This window comes from Elgaria multicarinata, chromosome 7, assembly GCF_023053635.1.
Source record: "Elgaria multicarinata webbii isolate HBS135686 ecotype San Diego chromosome 7, rElgMul1.1.pri, whole genome shotgun sequence".
In the NCBI taxonomy this organism is placed as follows: Eukaryota; Metazoa; Chordata; class Lepidosauria; order Squamata; family Anguidae; genus Elgaria; species Elgaria multicarinata.
The window spans coordinates 63,778,962-63,801,037 of NC_086177.1; the positions used below are offsets into that span (position 1 = coordinate 63,778,962).

Here is a 22,076-nt window from a genome sequence, read left to right on the forward strand (position 1 = left end):
TTTATGAATTTTTAAATTTCCCCCCTTAAACCCTTTTCCTGGTAGTACACAAGCGTGAAGGATCAGTCTTCCATTCCATTGATCATGCAGAGCTGCGCATCTTCACATTCATAAACTACAGAGCTGGTTCCCTTACTCAAAAGTAAATTCCATTGATTTCAACTGCATTTACATCCGTTTTAGTAATTCTGTCTCTGTTCAATGGGGTTTACTCAAAGTTAAGCATACATGGGATTTTAGTATGAATTGGATGTAAATGCAGTTGAAATCAATGGAATTTACACAACCCTGCAACAGTTCATGCTCCAAAGCCTCCAGGCAGGGTGAGGGGAATAGCCGTAGCCTAAGCAACAGGGAATAACCACGAAAGTATGGAGGAGAGAGACAGAGTTTTCCCAAAGTGAGTTCAGTAACAAGAGAAGCTACTTCCTAGGAAAAAACAGTGCAAGACTAGGAGTTCCATGTCGATTACTAGGGAGGGCGAGGTGTCCAACTACCACAAACCAATGAACTGTAGGGGGAGGTACAAAGGAGATCTGAGAGTGCATCTCAAAGGAACAACAGTGATACGCTGGTGTGCAGGAGAGGTGAGGTGTAAAGATGAATTAAATGTAAAAGCGCAAAGGTGTAATTGATCAGGCTTTCACACGTTATGGAAATGAAGGCGGATAATTCGAGGGCAAACCAGGGCAAACGTGTAGGTGTGATGGAGCTCAATATCTAACAATCATAACTTGTAGCCATTCATAGCCTTATCTTCTATGAATTTGGCTAACCCCACTTTAAAGCTATCTAAGCTAGAGGCCATCACCATGTCTTATGGTAGCAAATTCCACAAATTATTTTCCAGCCCTAAAATATCCTTTTTGAGATGTGGCAACCCAGAACGGTATACCGGGTTTCAAGTGTGGCCATACCACAGATTTGTATATGGGCAATATGATACTGGCATATTTTAGAAACACCTCTTTCTAAATAATTTGCCTTCTTCGCAATTGTTGTGAAAAGGGTTCACATCATCACCACAGCCCCAAGATTTCCTTCCTGTTTAATCACAGCCAATTCAGATTCCATCACTGCATATTTTAAATTGGGATTATTTAGCCCAAAATGCATCACTTTACACTTACTTATATTGAACTGCATTTGCCATTTTCTTACCCATTCATCCAGTTTGGAGAGATACTTTCAGAGCTCTTCTCAATCCCTTTCTATTTTAAAATAATTTGGTGTCATCTGTAAACCTGGCCACATAATTGCTCACCAGTAACTCCAGATCTTTTATGAACAAGTTCAAAAGCAGTGGTCTCAAAACAGACCTATGAGGGGATCCTGCTATAGGTGCATGGAAGTGTGTACATCCAGAGATTCATAGGTATTTAGGCATGAACTAAAAACCAGTGGTTCATAAATGATTTAGCATCGTTCTCAAAGTCTGCTTGCCAGGTGTTGGGGACAGACTCTAATATTCACATTGTCCATTTTTTCTAGATGCCAAATTGTGCATAGCAGAGCCTACTAGCAGTAACAGGAGTGCATCAACATAGGCAAAATCTCTTAAAAGCCCATTGTATCCCGATCAGGGAAGCTAAGAAGATATATATGGCTTTGCAGGCTCCTAAAATGGCCCTTAGCAATTTACAAGATTAAAATTAGGAATGTACCTTCACTTGATTAATTGGGCTGATCAACCACTTAAAATCTTCTAGGTTGATCAAAGTCTTCAGTCTAATTGTACCTATGCCCACTCCTGTGTCACCATAGTTCTTGCTTAGTTTTCCTCACCTTGGCTGACCTGGCCTTAAGTAAACAAAGCTGAGCTGGATGTGATGAAGCTCAGTGTGAGTGAAGGAGCCCCCCACACCCACCACCACTGCCCTTCTCCAGGCTTGCAAGAAGAGCAAGGGAATTGTGTTGTGAGAGGACTCATTCACAATGCTTCTTTAGGATTTGGATGGTTCCACCTTTGTACTTCATCTCTTATTAAGATACATTTCTTGGAATGCTTTGGCTCCACTTTCCCACTTGCAGGGATTTCCTCAGTTAGGTGCTTTCTTTGGTTCTGCATAGCTTTTACAATAGACACATCCCTGATTGATTGATTAATATGTGCATAAATCTTGGTTTAATGCATATGCAAATGTAACTGGTTAATCAATTCAGATTTCTTTAATTGAATTACAATTCTAGTTAGAATATTTTACACTGAATTAAAGAGCAGCTTAATTCAACCTTTACATCTTCTAAAATGAGTTTTAAGAGCTGTTCTACAAATTAACAGAAAGAGCTAGATTTTGTAGATATGAGGATACAAATACTTATTCTAGCCTTTCCGGAATTAAAATGTCAGGGCTGGAATTTGTTTACTGCTTCAGCCTTTGCCAGTAAGGATTTGTCCTTCACATAAGTCTGGTGTATCATAAAATATGAAATGGAAGACCTTGGTCCAGTTTAGATTTCTTTTGCAGACTAATTTATTAAGAAAGTCAGGGTGGGGGAGAATGTATAAACTGTCTATATTTTCTGCTTAATAATTACATCTCTCTTTTCTTTAAAAAAAAATCCATTAGTATTGTTCCATATAGCTATTTGAACTAGAACTCTACAACTCTTTATTTATGTAAATTGGGAAATGGATTTTTTTATTACTATTCAGAATAAGTATCATGGTGCAAAAGGAAAATTAGGAAATATATTCCATCTGTGCTTGGGGGAGCTGTACTGTGGCATAACTCAATCCTGCTGCTATTTGACTGTTCTGTCCTTTTTGTTCAGAACAAATTGACACACACATAGAAAGATGATGGTTTTATAATGACTTATTGTTATTTACTTTTTGGCTGACAGTTCCATTGGTCAGAATCTAAAGGTTAATGTTTCAGTGTTCTAGTGTTTCTCCTATGAGCCATTTAAAATAAACCAAAAAATAATAATTAAATCACTCTTTCAATGAACTTTTAAAATTCTGCAGTCACAGAACATAAGTTCTGGGTATCAACTATAAAAAATTGAAATGAGAATAACAGCACCCTTGGATTGAAAACGTTATAAATTGCTGTATATTTAGCCAAAAATTTTGTCACTCATATTTTTCCAATCTTTCCATTGTGAGGCTATTCATATAAATCAGGTGGTGGTTATCTTTCTTTTAACCAAATAAGTATAAGTGTTTGTATCTGAAGCCATAACAATACATATTCCAGAAAGGTAGGATGGGCATAGTTGCAACAAAAAAGATGTTGTTTTGGCACTTTAAAGACTAATCAATTTATAATGGCCAGTAAAGCTGATGCCACAATAACATATAGGATTGAGCCCAGAGTTATGCTTGTGTTAACTGGGCTAGCAGAAACACCAGAGGAGAACCTGCTGCATATGGTGGGCTGAGAGAGAAGTGGGAGTTCTCCCAGAGTTGGGCAGAAGCTCATTCTGAGAGTCTTCTTTCCCCATAGTTCCCCCTTGCCACAGCCTATCCCATTCAGCAGGGTTCTCCACCATGGACGTCCACTGGAATTTTTCCAGGAGGGGCAAAACTGCACAGCAGTTTGTAGTTGCAATTTGCACACATAACACACTTGTGCAATTTCCTTGTGTGTGCTCTTTGTGGTTAAGCATCACATTCTGTGACATTTAGAAGCCTACACATAGTAGTAAAAGGTCATGGGAATTGAACAGCACCAATGTAGAAGAGTATCCTATTCAAGAAGCATCATGAGCTCCAACAAAACTTTATTTGGAATGAGGGATAAAAGAAAACACCTAGGAACAAGAGGAAAAATCAAATGCACAAGTGCAGGGGGTGTCTATGCAGCTCCGCTTTACCTACTGACTTTACCAAACCCTTTAGCATCACTGCTGTGAAGTGTCATTATTAGCCCTCACCCAGTCCATTGTCACAGCCAGGCACCGGTTCAGCACATCCACAGCCTCACCTGATGAAGATGAGAAGGAGAAATAGAGCTGCGTGTCATCAGAGTACTGATGACAACACACTCCAAAACTCCGAATGACCGCACCCAATGGTTTCATGTACATGTTGAACAGCATGGGGGACAAAACTGACCCCTGTGGAAACCCATACTGGAGAATCCACGGGCCAAGCACCACCTTCTGGAGCTGACCTGCCAAGTAGGAGCAGAACCACTGCAATGCAGTACCTCCCACTCCCCACTCAGCCAGTTGACGTTTAAAGCTATAGGAGAGATCCTTCCACCACCACTCACCCCCGAAATCCTTGATGGTTAAAGCTACAGGAGAGGTGCTTCCAGCCACCCTACTTGCCACAAATGGGCTTGCTTAAGTGGGGTGGCTGGAAGCATCTCTCCTGTAGCTGCAGGAGAAATCCTTTGCATGGGAACAGGAGGACAGCTCAGGGAGGGAAGCTGCCGATAGCTGCGTCCTGCCCCAGCCAGGGACAGGATGTGCATGTCCATGGGAACAAGTGAGGAGCCACCGATCACGGCACCCCATCCAGGGACAGCACGTGCACGGCCAAAGAAGCACAGCCATGCAACGGAGCAGGAGGAGCAGAGCGCTGCTCCGGCTCACTGGGGGAGTCACACCACCAGGTACTAACCCCCTTGCACTGACACATGTCTATGGAGCTGCGCTGGACAAGAGTGACAGGGGTTTCTGCTGCTCTTGCCTCGTGACGCTGTAGGCATGTGAAATAGTCAACAGAGCCTGCCACACGACACAATAATCAACAGTTGTGCAAATAGTCAATTCTTCACACCGTTGATAATTTGTGGAGAAGGCTCGTGTGGAGAAGGCTTGCCAGACAACACAATAGTCAATGGTTGACTATTTAATCAATGGTCAACTATTGAATCAACCATTGACCATCGTGTTGTCCGAACCCGGTCATCTTCATGAATGAATACCTGCAATACAATAATAAGTTTCTAATCTAATAATTACTTATTATTGAGCTGAAACTCTTTCCAATGTGAGATCAGATGCAAAAAGTATTCACTATTACTATGAGATTATTTGTTTGATGTCCTTTGGTTTAAGCTGAATATTTTTCTTCCTTTCCCAAGCAGGATATTTATGTTGCTAAGGAAGATGTATTTGTTTCTCCCTTTACTTTTTATGAATCACCTTGTTTATATGCATCCTTGAAAAATGTTGATATTTATCCGGGAAGAAAACGTCCCAGTTTTTTGCTATAGCAGTTTCTACCAAGGGAGTGGAGCATATTACACAGCCTAGTAATGATACTGGTGTGTTCCTTATTCAGAGAAAAAAATGTAAATGTGGGTATTTCTTTAAATGGGCTAGGTCGAAGTCATCATCTGACATCACATATGAGGAGAGCTTTTAAAGTTGATTAATTGAGAAATGCTAACATGTTTGCAAGCCTTAATGCAGACAACAAGGTATTATTTATCATTTTAACTTGCACCACAACAATTAAGACGCAAGAAAATGCAGTTCTGCCCCACATGACTTTGGATTTGCTTGTTCAAGGTCACCTAATAGCTTCATCATTCAGCTGGCAACATCAGCCCTTTTGTTATCACCTCCTCTCTTTCTTTCTAACCTTCACATCCAAGCATAAGGGCTTTTCTGAAGGCAGCAGTGGTGATAGCTGTGGCTGTCTAGTGCATCCACTGGTGTTGGAGGTCTTGTGCTGAATCCTTTGCTCTACACTGTTGCAGAACTGCAGAGCATGGAATCAAGCTCTGAGAGATTCAAGACAGATAAAATATACCAGCTGAATTGAGTAATAGCCTCTAATGTAATTATGGAGAAAATGGAATGTTTTGTTAAATTGTAACATAATCCTTGTATGTATTGTTCTTTTCCTTTCAAACTCTAGGAAATAGGTAGCGCTCCTTCAAGCCAAAGGCAATTTTGGTTGTTTGTCACTGATTTCTCCCTTCAGAATTGGGCTGAAATCAGTCCTGGAACTCCAAAAACTCTGCAAGTCTCAGTTGCTTCATCATGCGTAGTTGATGTGGAAGTAATGGAGGCACTGAAGAGCACATCCCCATGTGTTATTTTTTTCAAGGATGCTCTATTTGGCAATGGTAAGCACTTAGAACAAGTGGAGACAAATGAACTTTGATAAAATCTATGAACTTCCACATATGTGGACAAAATCTAACCTGATGAATGTCTAATGGCAAACCAGAATAGAGCATAATGGACTTAGTCCAAACAAAACGCTCTACAATTGCCAATATTTCTCATTTTGCCTGTTATGTTTCTGAAACAAAAGAGGTATAGTTCTGGGTTCTCTACTACAGTGGTAGCAGTGGAAAACCTGCCAACCTACCCCGATCATAAGAGGATGACCTTTGCAGGTTGGGCCCTTCATGTCTCAAGATAACTGGAAAAAGTAACATTAGGAGGAAAGGTGACCCATGTGTGTTTCTGAAAGGACAGGTCATTGGACTGTCTTTGAGTGTTTTGCCCCACATCCATCATTTTTTTCAGAAATGTGGATATGTAAATCCTTCTAGTATTACTACCGTATTTCTTTGATTCTAAGACGCCATCGATTGTAAGACGCACACTAATTTCAGTACCACCAACAGAAAAAAGCTTTGATTCTAAGAAATAATAAACGCACCCGCGATTCTAAGACACACCCCGTTTTTAGAGATGTTTATATGGGGGGGAAAGTGCATCTTAGAATCGAAGAAATACTGTATTTTTTTCATCTTAAGATAGATGTGCACCTCTTGGCATATGTCTCTATCATGGGCAAAATTTCACTAAGAGTAGAAAGTTGAGCTTATATGAGTTCAATAAAACAAGACAGTACCTGCACACAGAATTACAATCTAAAAGACATGACACAAAAGGGATGAGTATAGAAGAGGAAAACAAGCAAATTCACACCATTTATTTGAGTTAAGTTCTTAGAATGACTAGCTGGAATTGAAACCAAATAGAGCTGATCTCTCAACAAAACGAATGAAGCAATCTGTCTTCCCATCTTTCCTCTGCCATAGTCTGATGGAAGTTTCATTGATTAGATAGCATTGTACTCACCCAAGTAGTTGTTGAGAATACAGTGATATGTAATAAATAATCCACTTAGCATGCACTACCCAAAGAAAGCTTTATATGCTGTACACCCTCCCTGGTATTGTTAATGGGAAGACAGTGGGGGGAATGATCCACTGGAGTGCATTTTCCTATCTACTGGCGTTTGGCCTCTGAAGCATTTAAGCCACTGACCTACTTATAAAAGTTTTTTTGTCATGCATCCAAATCCCCTGCATCAACCATGCAACACTCTACTGAGCAAAGGTTTGGCCATTCTGCTTTGGGGAGCAAAGTGCAACATGTCTAGCCTCAGAACAGCTTGGCATATTCACACACACACACAGAGAGAGAGAGAGAGGGGGGGGGGAAGAAGAAGAAGAAGAAGAAGAAGAAGAAGAAGAAGAAGAAGAAGAAGAAGAAGAAGAAGAATTGTGCAATCAACCAAAAGACTAATACTTTTTCTCCCCTCTAAATATTTGACACATGAGGATGGTTTGGGCTGGAAGCCACTGTGCTTCATAAGAGCATAGCATATGCTTCATATTCAGAGTTTGAGTAAATCAGACTAAATCTAGCTTAGTAAAAGGCTGGCTGGGAATGTTGTCTTTATTGGCCCAGACAATTAACATGTTCACGTTTTTCCTTGTTACTGTAACTTATCAAAATGTCTTTGTTGGCAGGTAGGATTATTTGCATTGAACGTACCATTCTCTCCTTACAAAAGCCCCTTTTGTGTAGGGCTGCTGGTGCTGACATCACTGAACTGACTGGTCTTGTCAAACTAGATGAGCTGGATTCTGCAACCCAAGTCAATTCCATTTGTACTGCAAGAGGTTAGTACTTTTTTTTTTCCTGAAGCAAATGGTGCTAAGTCTTTGGGCTACTTGAAAAGTTTATTTTATTACCCTTTTTTTAAAAAAAATCTTGCCCTTCCTCCAAGGAGTTTAGATTAGTTCATACGATTTCTCCTAATTTTTTCTTTACAATAACCCCTGTGATGAAGATTAGGTTGAGAGTGTTACTGGGGGCATGGCTAGACGAGAGGGTGGAGGGGTATGATGTTGCGATTTTATGATCACGAGATCGTCCCCCTCATCTACACACGGCATGCGACATCCCAGGGAGAAGAGGGTGTTGCAGCCGCCATTTTGTTGTTGTTTTGAATCGGAGAGGAGCGCAGAAACGCTTCTGTGCAAACTGTGAGTGTTTAAAAAAACCAAAAAACCTCGCTCTCCCCCCACCCCAACCCCGATGGTCACTGTGGTCCTGAGGAGCTCCAGGTCCTGGCTCCTCACGGTTACTCACAAGGAGTCGGGATGAAAATGGGACAGCGGGCCACACGTTCCGCAGTCTCGGGATCATCCCGAGACCATGGAAAAATAGGAATTTAATGGTAGGGCGATATCCCGGGCCAAGGGAGGGATCGTCCCTCCGTGCTCCCGAGATCCCCTGTGCGTCATGTGGACGCACAGGGACGATCCTGGGATGATCCCTGGGATATCGCCCCGTCTAGCCATGCCCTGGGTTCGAATGACACAATAGTCAACGGTTGATTAAATAGTCCACCATGACTTAGCCAACCGTTGACTATTGTGTCATCTGTCGAGCATTTTACACACAATGGTTATTTCAACGAAATAACCAACGGAAACAATCAACAGTGTGGAGAGTTGACTGCCTGCACAACTGTTGATTATTGTGTCATGCCTCAAGCTCCATTGACTATTTCACCTGCCTACAGAGTTGTGAGGCAAGAGCAGGCAGCCTGCCGCTCTTGTCCAGCAGGGCTCTCTAGGCATGTGTCAGCTGTCTCAGGAAGCGGGTGGGGAGCGGCCGATCAGGAATCCTATGTCTTTCCAGATTCTACAGGCTGGCACCCCAAAACACTTTGAAATTAAATTAAGTTTTGATTAATGAACACTATATAAAAGAAAATCCATAGTCATCACATTTTTCAACAGTATTTCTTTAAATCTTCATATCCTCAGAATGTTATAATGCAGAGTGTGTCAGGCATGTCTTTCAGATATCTCAGCTTGGCTGCTTCATCGTCATTTGAAACTTAATATGGCAAAGACTGAACTGCTTGTTTTTCCTCCTAAACCTTCTCCTCATCTCTCATTCTCTCTTACTGTCAATGATGTTACGCTTACTCCAGTCAAGGAAGCTCGCAGTCTTGGCTTTATATTTGATTCCTCGCTCTCCTTTATTCCTCATATTGAGGCAGTAGCTAAATCTTGTCGTTTTTTCCTGTATAATATTGCCAGGATTCGATCATTTCTGTCTGTCTCTTCTGCCAAGACTCTTGTTCATGCATTGGTTATTTCTCTGTTGGACTACTGCAACCTTCTTCTCTCTGGCCTTCCTTCTTCTCACATCAGTCCGTTGGTTTCTGTCCACCACTCTGCTGCTAAGATCATCTTCTTGGCTCGCCGCTCTGACCATGTTACTCCACTGCTGAAATCTCTTCATTGGCTTCCAATTCACTTCAGAATCCAATATAAACATCTCCTATTGACCTACAAAGCTTTTCACTGTCTAGCTCCTTCCTATCTCTCCTCTCTCATCTCACACTATTGCCCCGCTCGTGCTCTTCGCTCCTCTGATGCCATGTTTCTCACCTGCCCAAGGGCCTCTACTTCCCTTGCTCGGCTTTGTCCATTTTCTTCTGCTGCCCCTTATGCCTGGAACGCTCTTCCAGAACATTTGAGAACTACAAGTTCAATCGCAGCTTTTAAAGCTCAGCTAAAAACTTTTCTTTTTCCTAAAGCTTTTAAAACCTGATTTTGTTCTGACTTTTATACTGCCTGTTTGGTGCATTCTCTTCCCCTCCTTATTGTTTGATTATGACTTTATTAGAATGTAAGCCTATGCAGCAGGGTCCTGCTATTTATTGTTTTACTCTGTACAGCACCATGTACATTGATGGTGCTATATAAATAAATAAATAAATAAATAATAATAATAATAATAATTTGTGTAAGAAAAAGAAGATGTGTAAGCTTGAACTATCTAACAATTACTGTTCTTTAAGTGTTCGTTATGTTACAAAACTTCTTTGTGGTCTCTGTGCTTCACACACACATGGGCTCTGCGCCTGCGCAGAGCATCTTCTGGAAACTTCCATAGCTAGAGGCGTTTTAGGCGGGAACCCTCCCCCACCGTCAACTGTGCAAGTTCAACGGTTCCCGCCTTCCCCTCAGTCTCTTCCGACCGCCATTGTGCTTGCATCGTTAGGGAAGCTATAGTGAAAACTATTGAGTTTGGAGGCGTTTCTTCTATTATTTGTTCTTCAAATTTTATTCTCTCTTCTAAGTGTGTTTTCTTTTGATTGTTATTCTATCTTTGTGGTTTGCGTTTGTTTGTTTATATCTCTAACGCGATCTCCGATCGCCCGCCAGGGCGTATGGCCCTCAGGGCACCATTTAGATCATGTTCCCGCTGTGGTAGTAAATTGCCGCCATCTGACGGCCACAGCTTTTGTTTGCTCTGCCTAGGAGAGGGTCACATTGTTCAGACCTGTTCACATTGTCAGGCTTTTTCAAGGCAAACAAGAAGACACCGCTCGGACAGATTAAAGGCTATTCTGTGGCAAAAAGCCTTAGAAGCGGTGGGAATCAAAGAATCTAATATGAATACCGACCTTTCGACTACTGGATCTGTAATGGGGTTAGGCGGAGAACATTCTCTTCCGCAGATTATAAATCCCCCAGAATTACCACTCATACCAGGGTGCTCTTTTCCCTCTGCAGTAGCAAAAAAGACTGCAAAGAAAGCAAAAAAGACATCTAGAAATGAGCCCAAAAGGAAAAAGTCAAAAGTGTCAAAAAAGTCAGGAAATACTCCTGTGGACACGATACCCTCTGAAGGGGGGGTCCGGGCATCCTAGATCTATACAAGGTCTGTCAATTACATCGGTCAATGTGGGAATTTCTGTACCAACACCCATCGATACCGAGTCTATGATGCCTCAATCGCAACAGATAGATCAGCATAGAGATCATATCTCTGCATTACTGACATCCCCTATTAGATCTTTGACTAGCAGAGTAGTACCACAACCCTTGTCTTTGTCGGAAGGTGAAATAAGAGAGCCGTCTCCATTCCAGCCTCCTGCACCATTGAGTTTTCCACATCGAGAGGGGTACCGACAAAGAATGAGATGCTCCCCAGAGTCGATGTGCTCGATATCGACGGGTAGAGGTTATGAGTCACACTATTGTGTGAGATGACCTGAAAACCAAAAGGGATACATATAGGAAGTGGAAGGAAGGCCAGGCTACAAAAGAAGAGTACAGACAAGTGGCGCAGAAGTGCCGAAATGGCGTCAGGAAGGCTAAAGCTGTGAATGAGCTGAGATTAGCGAGGGATGCTAAAAGCAATAAAAAGGCTTTCTTCAGACACGTGAGTAGTAAAAGACAGAGGAAAGAAATGGTGGTTCAACTGCTTAACGAGGATGGCAAATTGATAACAGACGACAAAGAAAAGGCTGAAGTGCTCAATTCCTACTTTGCCTCAGTCTTCTCCCAAAAGCAGGTCTATGACCCCCCTGGAAAAAGCGAAGCAGAAGTTGAGGGGGCAGGATTGCAGTTTGAGATTGATAAACAAATGGTCAAAGATCACCTAATTTCCTTGAATGAGTTTAAATCTCCAGGGCCCGATGAACTGCATCCTAGAGTAATGAAGGAGCTAGCAGAAGAACTCTCAGAACCTTTGTCTATTATCTTTGCAAAATCATGGAAGACGGGTGAGGTGCCGGACGACTGGAGGAGGGCTAACGTTGTCCCTATCTTCAAAAAGGGCAAAAAGGAGGAAGCTAGGAACTACAGACCAGTCAGTCTGACATCCATCCCTGGGAAAATTCTGGAGCAGATTATAAAGAAGTCAATCTGTAAACACCTTGAAATCAATGCAGTGATTACTAGAAGCCAACATGGATTTGTCAGGAACAAATCCTGTCAGACTAATTTGATCTCATTTTTTGATAGGATAACCTCCCTTGTGGACTGTGGGAATGCTGTGGACGTCATATATCTTGACTTCAGCAAAGCTTTTGACAAAGTACCACATGACATTCTGATTAACAAACTAGCTAAAAGTGGGCTAGATGGAACAACTATTAGGTGGATTCACAGTTGGCTACAGAATCGGACTCAAAGAGTACTTATCAATGGAACCTTCTCAAACTGGGGAGAGGCAACGAGTGGGGTGCCGCAGGGCTCAGTCCTGGGCCCAGTGCTCTTCAACATTTTTATTAATGATTTGGACAAGGAGGTGCAGGGAACGCTGATCAAATTTGCAGATGACACAAAATTGGGTGGGATAGCTAATACCCTGGAAGACAGAAACAAACTTCAAAGTGATCTTGATAGGCTGGAGTGCTGGGCTGAAAACAACAGAATGAAATTTAATAGGGATAAATGCCAAGTTCTACATTTAGGGAATAGAAACCAAATGCACAGTTACAAGATGGGGGACACTTGGCTCAGCAATACTACAAACGAGAAAGATCTTGGAATTGTTGTAGATCACAAGCTGAAAATGAGCCAACAGTGCAATATGGCTGCAAGAAAGGCCAATGCTATTTTGGGCTGCATTAATAGAAGTATAGCTTCCAAATCACGTGAGGTACTGGTTCCTCTCTATTCGGCCCTGGTTAGGCCTCATCTAGAATATTGTGTCCAGTTCTGGGCTCCACAATTCAAGAAGGATGCAGACAAGCTGGAGTGTGTTCAGAAGAGGGCAACCAGGATGATCAGGGGTCTAGAAACAAAGCCCTATGAAGAGAGACTGAAAGAACTGGGCATGTTTAGCCTGGAGAAGAGAAGATTGAGGGGAGACATGATAGCACTCTTGAAATACTTGAAAGGTTGTCACACAGAGGAGGGCCAGGATCTCTTCTCGATCCTCCCAGAGTGCAGGACACGGAATAACGGGCTCAAGTTAAAGGAAGCCAGATTCCAGCTGGACATCAGGAAAAACTTCCTGACTGTTAGAGCAGTGTGACGGTGGAATCAGTTACCTAGGGAGGTTGTGGGCTCTCCCACACTAGAGGCATTCAAGAGGCAGCTGGACAACCATCTGTCAGGGATGCTTTAGGGTGGATTCCTGCATTGAGCAGGGGGTTGGACTCGATGGCCTTGTAGGCCCCTTCCAACTCTGCTATTCTATGATTCTATGATTCTATTATCGGTACAGGGAAAGGTCACGTTCCCCACATGCCTGGGGGAGATATTCCGAATACGGCCCTCCTTTATCTCCATACCATTGTTGTGAGTGGGATGGGCACTAATCTGTGACATTACAACAGTTGCCGCAGTCAATACCGACAGCGATGCCACAATAGAAGACAATACACAGTTGATTCAACCTATTGACATTGATGTGCATAATCACCCAGTAGAATCTCCTATGTCTGAGGCTTATCTTTCAGACACTACCTCACACTCTTCATATCAGCCTTCTATCTCATCCCCAGAGCCAGTTGTAACATCAAATTACATAGTCCCACCAGAAGATTTAGGTCAGTTCAATGATCAAATCCTTCGCATGGCACAATCACTAGGTTTATCAACACAGCAGTCAGCTCCTGATATATAGGACCCGGTCTTTGATGCAATATCGACGGATATCGACGGATTCTTATCGTCCAGTGGCTATTCCTATACTTCCAGCGCTATTGTCAGTTATTAAGCAGTCCTGGAAAAGCCCGTCTTCCATGCCTCTGACATCAAAAAAGTTAGAAGGACTATATAGAGTGCAACAGGATGAAGCTGAATTTCTTTTTCAGCACCCCGCACCCAATTTGGTAGTTGTGGAGGCAGCATTAGGAAAATCGAGACGTCAGCATGCCTCTCCTGTAGACAAGGAAGGACGCCGTTTAGACCTTTTGGGAAGGCGCATATATTCTTCCGCGTCTTTGGGAATAAAAGTAGGAAATTATCAAGTGGCAATGTCCAGTTATCAACTCCTCCTATGGGATAAAGTAGGGAAATTATTTGACCATCTTCCAGAGGATAAAAGGCACCTGGCGAAGGTCTTCCAGGCGGAAGCTTTAAAACTTTCTAGACAGCAGATACATACAAGTCGACACCAAGTGGACTGTGATTCAAAAGTATTAGCAGCATCTATCGCACTCCGTCGACATGCATGGTTACGGTTAGCAGGTCTGCCTCAAGAAACGAGAATAAGGATTGAGGATTTACCTTTCGATGGGCAGGGCCTTTTTAATGCAAAAACGGATGAATCCCTTGATTCCATACAAAAAGCTAGGATTACTGCACGGTGTATGGGTTTTCCCCAACAACAGCAGCAACAAAATTATCAACAAAGACAACGACGTTGGTACCGTAACCAACCAGCATTTAATCAAACACATCAACAGTTTGCGGGGATTAATAAGCAAAAACAGACCTATCGAAAGCAATACTAACCTTCTAAATTCAGAGGGGCTGGCAGAAGGGATGATGGGGGAGCAAGACGGCGTCTTTGACTCTCCACTATTACAAATTTCCATCCCGAACAAAATAATTTTGTTCGGCGACAGACTGTCACATTTCCTCCATCTATGGACACAAATTACAACAGACAATTGGGTCCTATCCATTATCAAAGACGGGTACAGAATCGAATTCGATACCCTCCCTCCTGTCGGTACCGTGAAACTTTCCCTTCTCCGGTGCTACTTCAGGAGATTGACGTACTTTTGCAAAAGGGAGCTATAGAGCTAGTAGCTCCAATACATCTTCAAAACGGGTTCTTCTCAAGGTATTTCACGTTACCGAAGAGGGACAGGGGGTTGAGACAGATTTTGGATCTCAGAGATCTAAACAGCTATATCACTCCAAGAAAATTCAGGATGGTGTCATTAAACATGATCATGCCCCTCATCCCCGAAGGAAGTTGCTTTGCTTCCATAGATCTCCGGGACGCTTATTTTCATATAGCCATTGCCAAGCATCATCGTCGATATCTCCGATTTGTCATAGGTCAAAAAGCATATCAATTCCGGGTTCTACCTTTCGGTCTCGGCACAGCACCAAGGGTATTCACAAAGTGTGTAGCGGTAGTGTGTGCCTTTTTACGCCTACAAGGAGTAGAAATCTACCCCTATTTAGACGACTGACTGATAGTGGCTCCTACAGAGGACGAGCTCAGGAGATCTTTGGAGATAACCTGCTTCCTTCTAAAGAGGTTAGGACTATATCTCAACGAAAAGAAATCCAAGTTGTACCCAAGACAGCAAATAGAATTTATAGGAGCAAGGTTAGATTCTGTGAAGGTGCGAGCATTCCTCCCAAACAATCGTTGCCAAGTACTTATACAGGCAGCAACACATATGCAGCATCAAAAGAGCATTTCTGCCTTCCAAGTCCAGCGCTTATTAGGTCTCATGGCAGCGACTACTTCAGTAGTCGATCAAGCTCGACTCAGAATGCGCATATTGCAGGCATGGTTCATTCGGAACTTCGATATTGCCCTCGATCCAAAGAGGACAAGGATGAAGTTGCCTACGCATGTGAAAGACTCCCTAGTTTGGTGGATGGACGTAGCAAATCTAAACAAGGGCATGCCTTTCAGCTGCCCAGCTCCTACCAAGATCGTGACGACATCCTTTCGGGATGGGGTGCTCATTGCGGAAACCTCAAAGCACATGGACTATGGAACCGTATCGAAGGGAAGGATCATATCAATATTTTAGAACTCAAAGCGGTTCAAAAGGCACTCAAAGCTTTCGAGCAACAACTAAAAGGCCGCATTATACAAATAACCTCAGACAATACTACTGTCGTAGCGTATTTGAACAAACAAGGAGGGACGAGATCGCTCCCTCTTCTTTATTTAACGCTAGAAATATTGATGTGGTGTGTCGACCGCAATATATAGATAGTTGCGGTCTACCTTCAGGGAATACAGAACAAAGTGGCGGACAGGTTGAGTCGATTATCCACAGCATCTCACGAGTGGGAGATAAACAACAGGATAATAACCAATCTTTTCAATCAATGGGGTTTTCCCATAATGGATCTATTTGCGACAAGGCAGAACAGAATATGCCACAACTATTGCAGCAGAGCAGGGAAGGGACAAGGTTCTCGAGGGGACGCTTTCCTTCTAACGTGGTCAAACGACCTAATATACATTTTCCCTCCATTCCCGTTACTGACCAAGGTGATAACCAAGATAGAACGGGACAAGTCGAATTGTATTCTTCTAACCCCGTGGTGGCCAAGGCAAACTTGGTTTGCCCCACTCCTACGGATCTCCCATCGGTTCTACAAGAAGTTGCCATTACTTCCAGCTCTCTTAACTCAAGAGAATGGCAAAGTCCAGCACCCGGACGTAGGGATGCTGAGAATGACTGCATGGCGTATAACACTTTAAATGCAGATACTATCCCATCACCCATAAGAAAGATATTAGAGGCGGCTTGCAAACCATCCACTAGAATATCTTATAAAAGAAAATGGGACGCTTTCAACAGGTTTGCAACAGAAATGAAATTTGACCCTTTCAAATGTTCGTTAGTTCAAGTTTTATCATTTTTACAGTCCCTTTCAGTTAAAGGGCTTAAAGTCAGTTCAATTAGAGTTTATGTAGCAGCACTCTCATCAGTTTTACCAAAGTTTGAAGGTGTTTCACTCTTTTCGCACCCGTTATTAAAAAAGTTTCTGAAAGGTTTAAGAAATTTAATGCCGACTGTTCGTCCTGTTATACCTACCTGGAGCTTATCAGATGTATTAAAAGCTCTTTCAGGTAAACCTTTTGAACCAATGGCTACAGTGAGTTTACATCTTCTGACTTGGAAAGTGGCTTTTTTGGTAGCCATAACGTCAGCCAGGAGAGCAAGTGATCTATGTGCACTAAGAATGGATACACCTTACCTTGTTTTCCACAAAGAAAAAGTAGTTTTAAGAACTGATTTAACATTCTTACCTAAAGTTGTTACAGAGTATCACATGAATTAGGATATAGCCTTACCTGCATTTTTTCCATCACCATCCACACCATTGGAAACCACTCTTCATACTTTAGATGTTAGAAGGGCACTAGCATTTTATCAAAAAAGAACTGAGTCATTTCATAAATCACAAAGACTTTTTATTTGTTATGGAGGAAAACACAGAGGAATGCCCATTTCTTCACAGCGTCTCTCAGCATGGGTGGTTAACACAATTCAACTGGCTTATCAGCTTGCCGGTCTGCAACTCTCGAAACCCGTAAGAGCACACTCAACAAGAGCGCTTTCGACCTCAATTGCTTTCGAAAAAGGCATTGCGCTTCCTGATGTATGTAAGGCTGCGACTTGGTCTAACCCATCGACTTTCATTCGTCATTATCGATTAGATGTGAGGGCCAGGTCCGATGCAGCATTCGGGAGATCTGTACTGTCATCTATCTTAACTTAGACACCTACCCACCTCCGGTAAGTAAGCTTGTTAATCGCCCATGTGTGTGTGAAGCACAGAGACCACAAAGAAGAAAGACAGGTTGCTTACCTGTAACCGTAGTTCTTCGAGTGGTCATCTGTGCATTCACACAACCCCCCCCCCACCGTCCCCTCTCTGGTGTCAGATTTTCTGTGATTCTAGAGATGGATCCCTGAAGTAGTGAGATTGCTATGGCGGTCTCATAAGACTGAGGGGAAGGCGGGAACCGTTGAACTTGCACAGTTGACGGTGGGGGAGGGTTCCCGCCTAAAACGCCTCTAGCTATGGAAGTTTCCCGAAGATGCTCTGTGCAGGCGCAGAGCCCATGTGTGTGTGAATGCACAGATGACCACTCGAAGAACTAAGCAACCTGTCTTTACTGCCTCCTTGCCCTAAATGCTTCAATAAAGAGAAGCAGTGGGCCAGTTCACATGTGCTACTTAGCTAGGATTTAGCTCTGTGGGCACAAGCTGAAATGAGCCCTAGTGAAGCCTTGAACCTGCATGCACCCATTCCCTCTCCTCCTCACACATGGCTGGGAGGAGGGCTCTTGCTGAGTTTAGTGTCACCTTTCCTGATTCCTGGGTTTCTGTTTTGTACAAACCAGGAATCATGGTTTAAAACAAACTCTACTTTGTTAAATGAGCCAGCAGAACACTCCAGGGTTTGTTGTTGGCTTATTTACTATAGAGTAGAATTTCTTTTAAACCACAATTCCTGGTTCATAAGTAACAACAAACTAGGAATTGGGAAAGTGAAGCTAAACTTGGCAAGGGTCCTTTTCCAGGCTGTGCTGGAGGGGGTGGGCACGGAAGCCTGAGGTTTTGCTCACGCTCACAGGGGCTACTAAACCCTGGCATAGTGTTATATGTGAATGTGGCCAGTCATGATTTAGTGAAGGACTCTGACCCGCTACTTAACCAAGGATTCATAGGATAGCCTTGCTATCAACCTGTGTTTCCACCTGTAAATACAAATATTGGTAACTGTCACATAAACATAGATGAATGAGATACAGGGTTGGCACTCCTCTCTTCCTATCCTCAGGAAACCTTAAAATTTAAATAAAGCATCAGAACGGGGTGGGGGAGGGAAAAAGAGAGCTACAAGTCACTTCACATATTATGATTTCTGTTCATAGGGACTTTAGGGGAAGGGAGAATACTGCTATTACACCCCATTCAACTTCCAAATAACTTGTCTAGGGTCATCCATGAAATATATAGTATAGCCAAAAACAAAAACAACTTAGAATTCTGAAGAAACAGGCTGGACTGCTAACATGGTGATCTTATGCATGTCTACTGAGAAATAAATCCCATGTAAGCGGGCACTGGATTGCAGCATTAACTTCTCTAGACTATTTCCCTGACACATACCCTTGGGAGAAGAGCTTAGTCTGATTTGGAATTCACTTTAGAGAAAGTATAAATGGAAATCCTAAAGGCTTAGTTGTGGTTTTCAGCAGATGCGTTTTCCTGCTCCGTATGGCAAAGTCTCCCATATGCTTCAGAGGGTTGTGCTAATTGTTCCTCTAATGGCTGTGCAAGTAGTAGTGGAACAACAACAACATTTCTTGTGCCTTTCCTCCTACCGTAACGTTTGATACAATTCTCAGGAATGAAGCAAATCTAGAGAGTGGGGTTTGTGCAAGTCATTACACTTCACAGGGTCATTGCTTTTTTGGAAACGTTTTATTTATGACACAACCCTAACGAAAACAGCAATAATAACAAAAAGTGGGAGGAATTCATATTATAAAACACACTAATTCACAGTAATCATTAACATCTCCCTTGATCACAGAGTCACTCGGGATTACCTTGATTACTTACCTCATAGGGTTATGAAGTGGGAGAACCCTATATATGCCATCTTGAGTGTCTTGAATGAAAAGTAGGGTTAAAAGGTGATAAATCTGTCTGCCACCCTGATAAGCTTGTGCTTTTTGCTGGGGTCTGGGCTTTCATTGTGAATTAAAGTCTTCTTTCACACTGTCAGTCAGCAACAACTGCCAAGTGTAATTTGTCTCTGAAACGGCATATAAAGGAACATAACGTCTTATGTGGATTGCACCTTTGTCTTCACTAGCAAATATTTCAGCACTGCTTCTCAGAACACACAAACATTACCAGTCATGACTGTCTAACATTTATTTTATCATAGCATATAAGTAATAGTGACTATTACTCAACACAACAGGGATTACTAGGTGATTGGCCTTTGACGTATATACTGTAGGGCTTGGCAATTGTAATCCATTTACTTGCAGGTGTCCAAGATTACCCATCTGTGTGTTTTACTTGCAAACAGTGCTACATCCTTAATGTTTATTGCTTAGCTCAACAAATCTCCATTGTTCTAAATCTTTTTACTAGCCCTCCCGTGAAATACCCAGTTTACTTGATTTATAATACTTTGTAACAATGTTTATGAGTGATCCAAAATATCTCTATGGCCTTCAGTTTCCTAATGTTTCTAGTCACATATGTCAGGTTTTTTTTTGTGTTTTTTTGTTTAGCAAATTCTGTTTCCAGTTACATGGACTTAAATAGAGTAACTCCTGGTGTTAGATGAATGTAAAGGTCTCTTGATTTCATCCTGGCATTTACTAGATATCAAATTGAAACAATTATTGCAATTGACCAATAGTATAGTGTAAAAAGAAAGGGTGTTGTCCTTAACAAAATGTACAACTATCCAGATTTAAAGGGTTAAGGAAAAAGACAATTGTAACAAAGTTTTATCACATGAATACAATTCAAAAGCAGTATTAAACAATTAAACAATTAAAGTGCACTGGCATCTACTGTATACATCTGATTGCATAATGTTATACAAGAATACCAAAAGAGAAATTAAAAAAGCAGGTCAAACACGTTTCGACACCGGGGTGTCTTCTTCAGTGACCCCAGGCTTCACAGAGCTCTTGTAAAATGTATTTGTATGGGCTGACTTAATAGAAAAGCCCTGAATTGGGTAGCCAATGTCACTCCCGTCTATCCAATAGAGCAAGCCTCAGTCTATCTGCTGCTGACTGCATTACACACTTAGAGCAGCTTGGCATAATAAAACAAGATATTAATGAGCCTTTTGACCAGTGATACAGCCCCTGCGAGTGAGCAAACAAACCAGGGAATCTTGCATTAACTATAGTTTTCCATTTCATCTGAACCAGGAAACTATAATTAACAGTTTCAGAATAAGCCAAGATATTAAACCATGATTTGAATTTGGCATAATGCCTTGGTTTGTTCCAAAGCTGTTAACCATAGTTTCCCAGTTCAGAGAAAATGAAGAACTCTAGTTAATGGAAGACTTACTGGCTTATTTGCTCTTGCTGCAAAGGGAAGAGTGAAGGAGCTGGATGAGCATGCAGAAGCCCCATTCGAAAGTCTTATTAAGCTGATATAATACATTCAAACTGGTCCAATGTGATTAAGAACACTTGCTCTCTGATGTTGAAAGAGGAAAAAAAGAGACAAAATGTTAAAACCTGCCAGGTTATAGCTTTTAATACTTTGGAGGCTGAAGGAATGGCAACTGAGAGTTGCTTTCTAATAGTTCTGAAGTCAATGAAAGGACTTTTTTTAAAAAATGAAATAAGTAATTTTCCATTGCTTCACACACACACACTGCTTTCTGTATAGAAGATCCATACTTCGGCTTCGGCTATTGGGCGGTATAGAAATGTAATAAATAAATAAATAAACAAACAAATAAATATTAAGCGAAAGTGTCATCATCAGTGTAAGTCCATGCAAACATTTCTCCCTTTTTTCAGGCACCCTTGCATGCTATATCAAGCCAATATACACACACACACACACAGAGAGAGAGAGAGAGAGAGAGAGAGAGAGAGAGAGAGAGAGAGAGAGAGAGAGAGAGATTTGTGCATAGAAGAAAGAGCCATATTACATCAAGCCAAATAGACAAAGTATCATCATCAATGTATCTTAAGTCCATGCAAACATCCCACTACCACTTTTTTTCTCAGGCACTGTTGCAGGCATTAATGAAAGGACTGCTTTCTCCTGGCCTACATGTAACAGATGCGGCAGTGGAAGAGTGGAGCAGCATCCACAAGACAGGTAAGAACATGCTTGTGTTAACTAGCATGTAGATAAGGATGATGCCATGGGCATGTGTATTTGGAGTCTCAAAAAGTTTTTGACAGGATTTGTCATCAAAGGCTGCATGGAAATTTAGAGGTCATGGAATGAAAGGAGAGATCCTTCAATGCAAAGTTGGGCAATTTGTGGTTTGCAGCCCTATTTAATGTTGATCAAGATACTGCAACAACTTCGCCTTTAATTTCATCCAAAGAAAAAGAAAATCCTTCTCAAAAATTGTGGGAGACACATATTTCATTTTTTAATGATACCTTAGAGTAGTAGTCAGTAGCAAAGAAGCAGCAAAACAAATGGGAATAATTGTGTATGAATATAGAGGAATCTCAGTAGTGCTTAACAAAGCCCTGTTCCCCCACTTCCTTCCCCCCTCCCCTCCCCACACATGTGAGCCGTGTAACATTACAGGTCCGTGCAGGCCTCCCATAATTTCCATCCATTTCCCCTCACCTGGTCACATTGCCCAAAAGGGAAGGAAGACTGGATATGGAAGGGGGCAAAACAGGACACTGCT

The 22,076-nt window shown here is 42.1% G+C and overlaps 1 protein-coding gene across 1 annotated transcript in view; it reads left to right on the forward strand.

Annotated features, from left to right (window-relative positions):
- The window catches only part of SPIDR (scaffold protein involved in DNA repair), a 218,445-nt gene that overhangs the window by 190,958 nt on the left and 5,411 nt on the right, over positions 1-22,076 (forward strand). Inside the window, exons 15-17 of the mRNA XM_063130704.1 lie at positions 5,825-6,035; positions 7,683-7,835; positions 21,430-21,523. Coding sequence (XP_062986774.1) covers positions 5,825-6,035; positions 7,683-7,835; positions 21,430-21,523 — 458 coding nt within the window. The remainder of the gene's footprint in view (positions 1-5,824; positions 6,036-7,682; positions 7,836-21,429; positions 21,524-22,076) is intronic.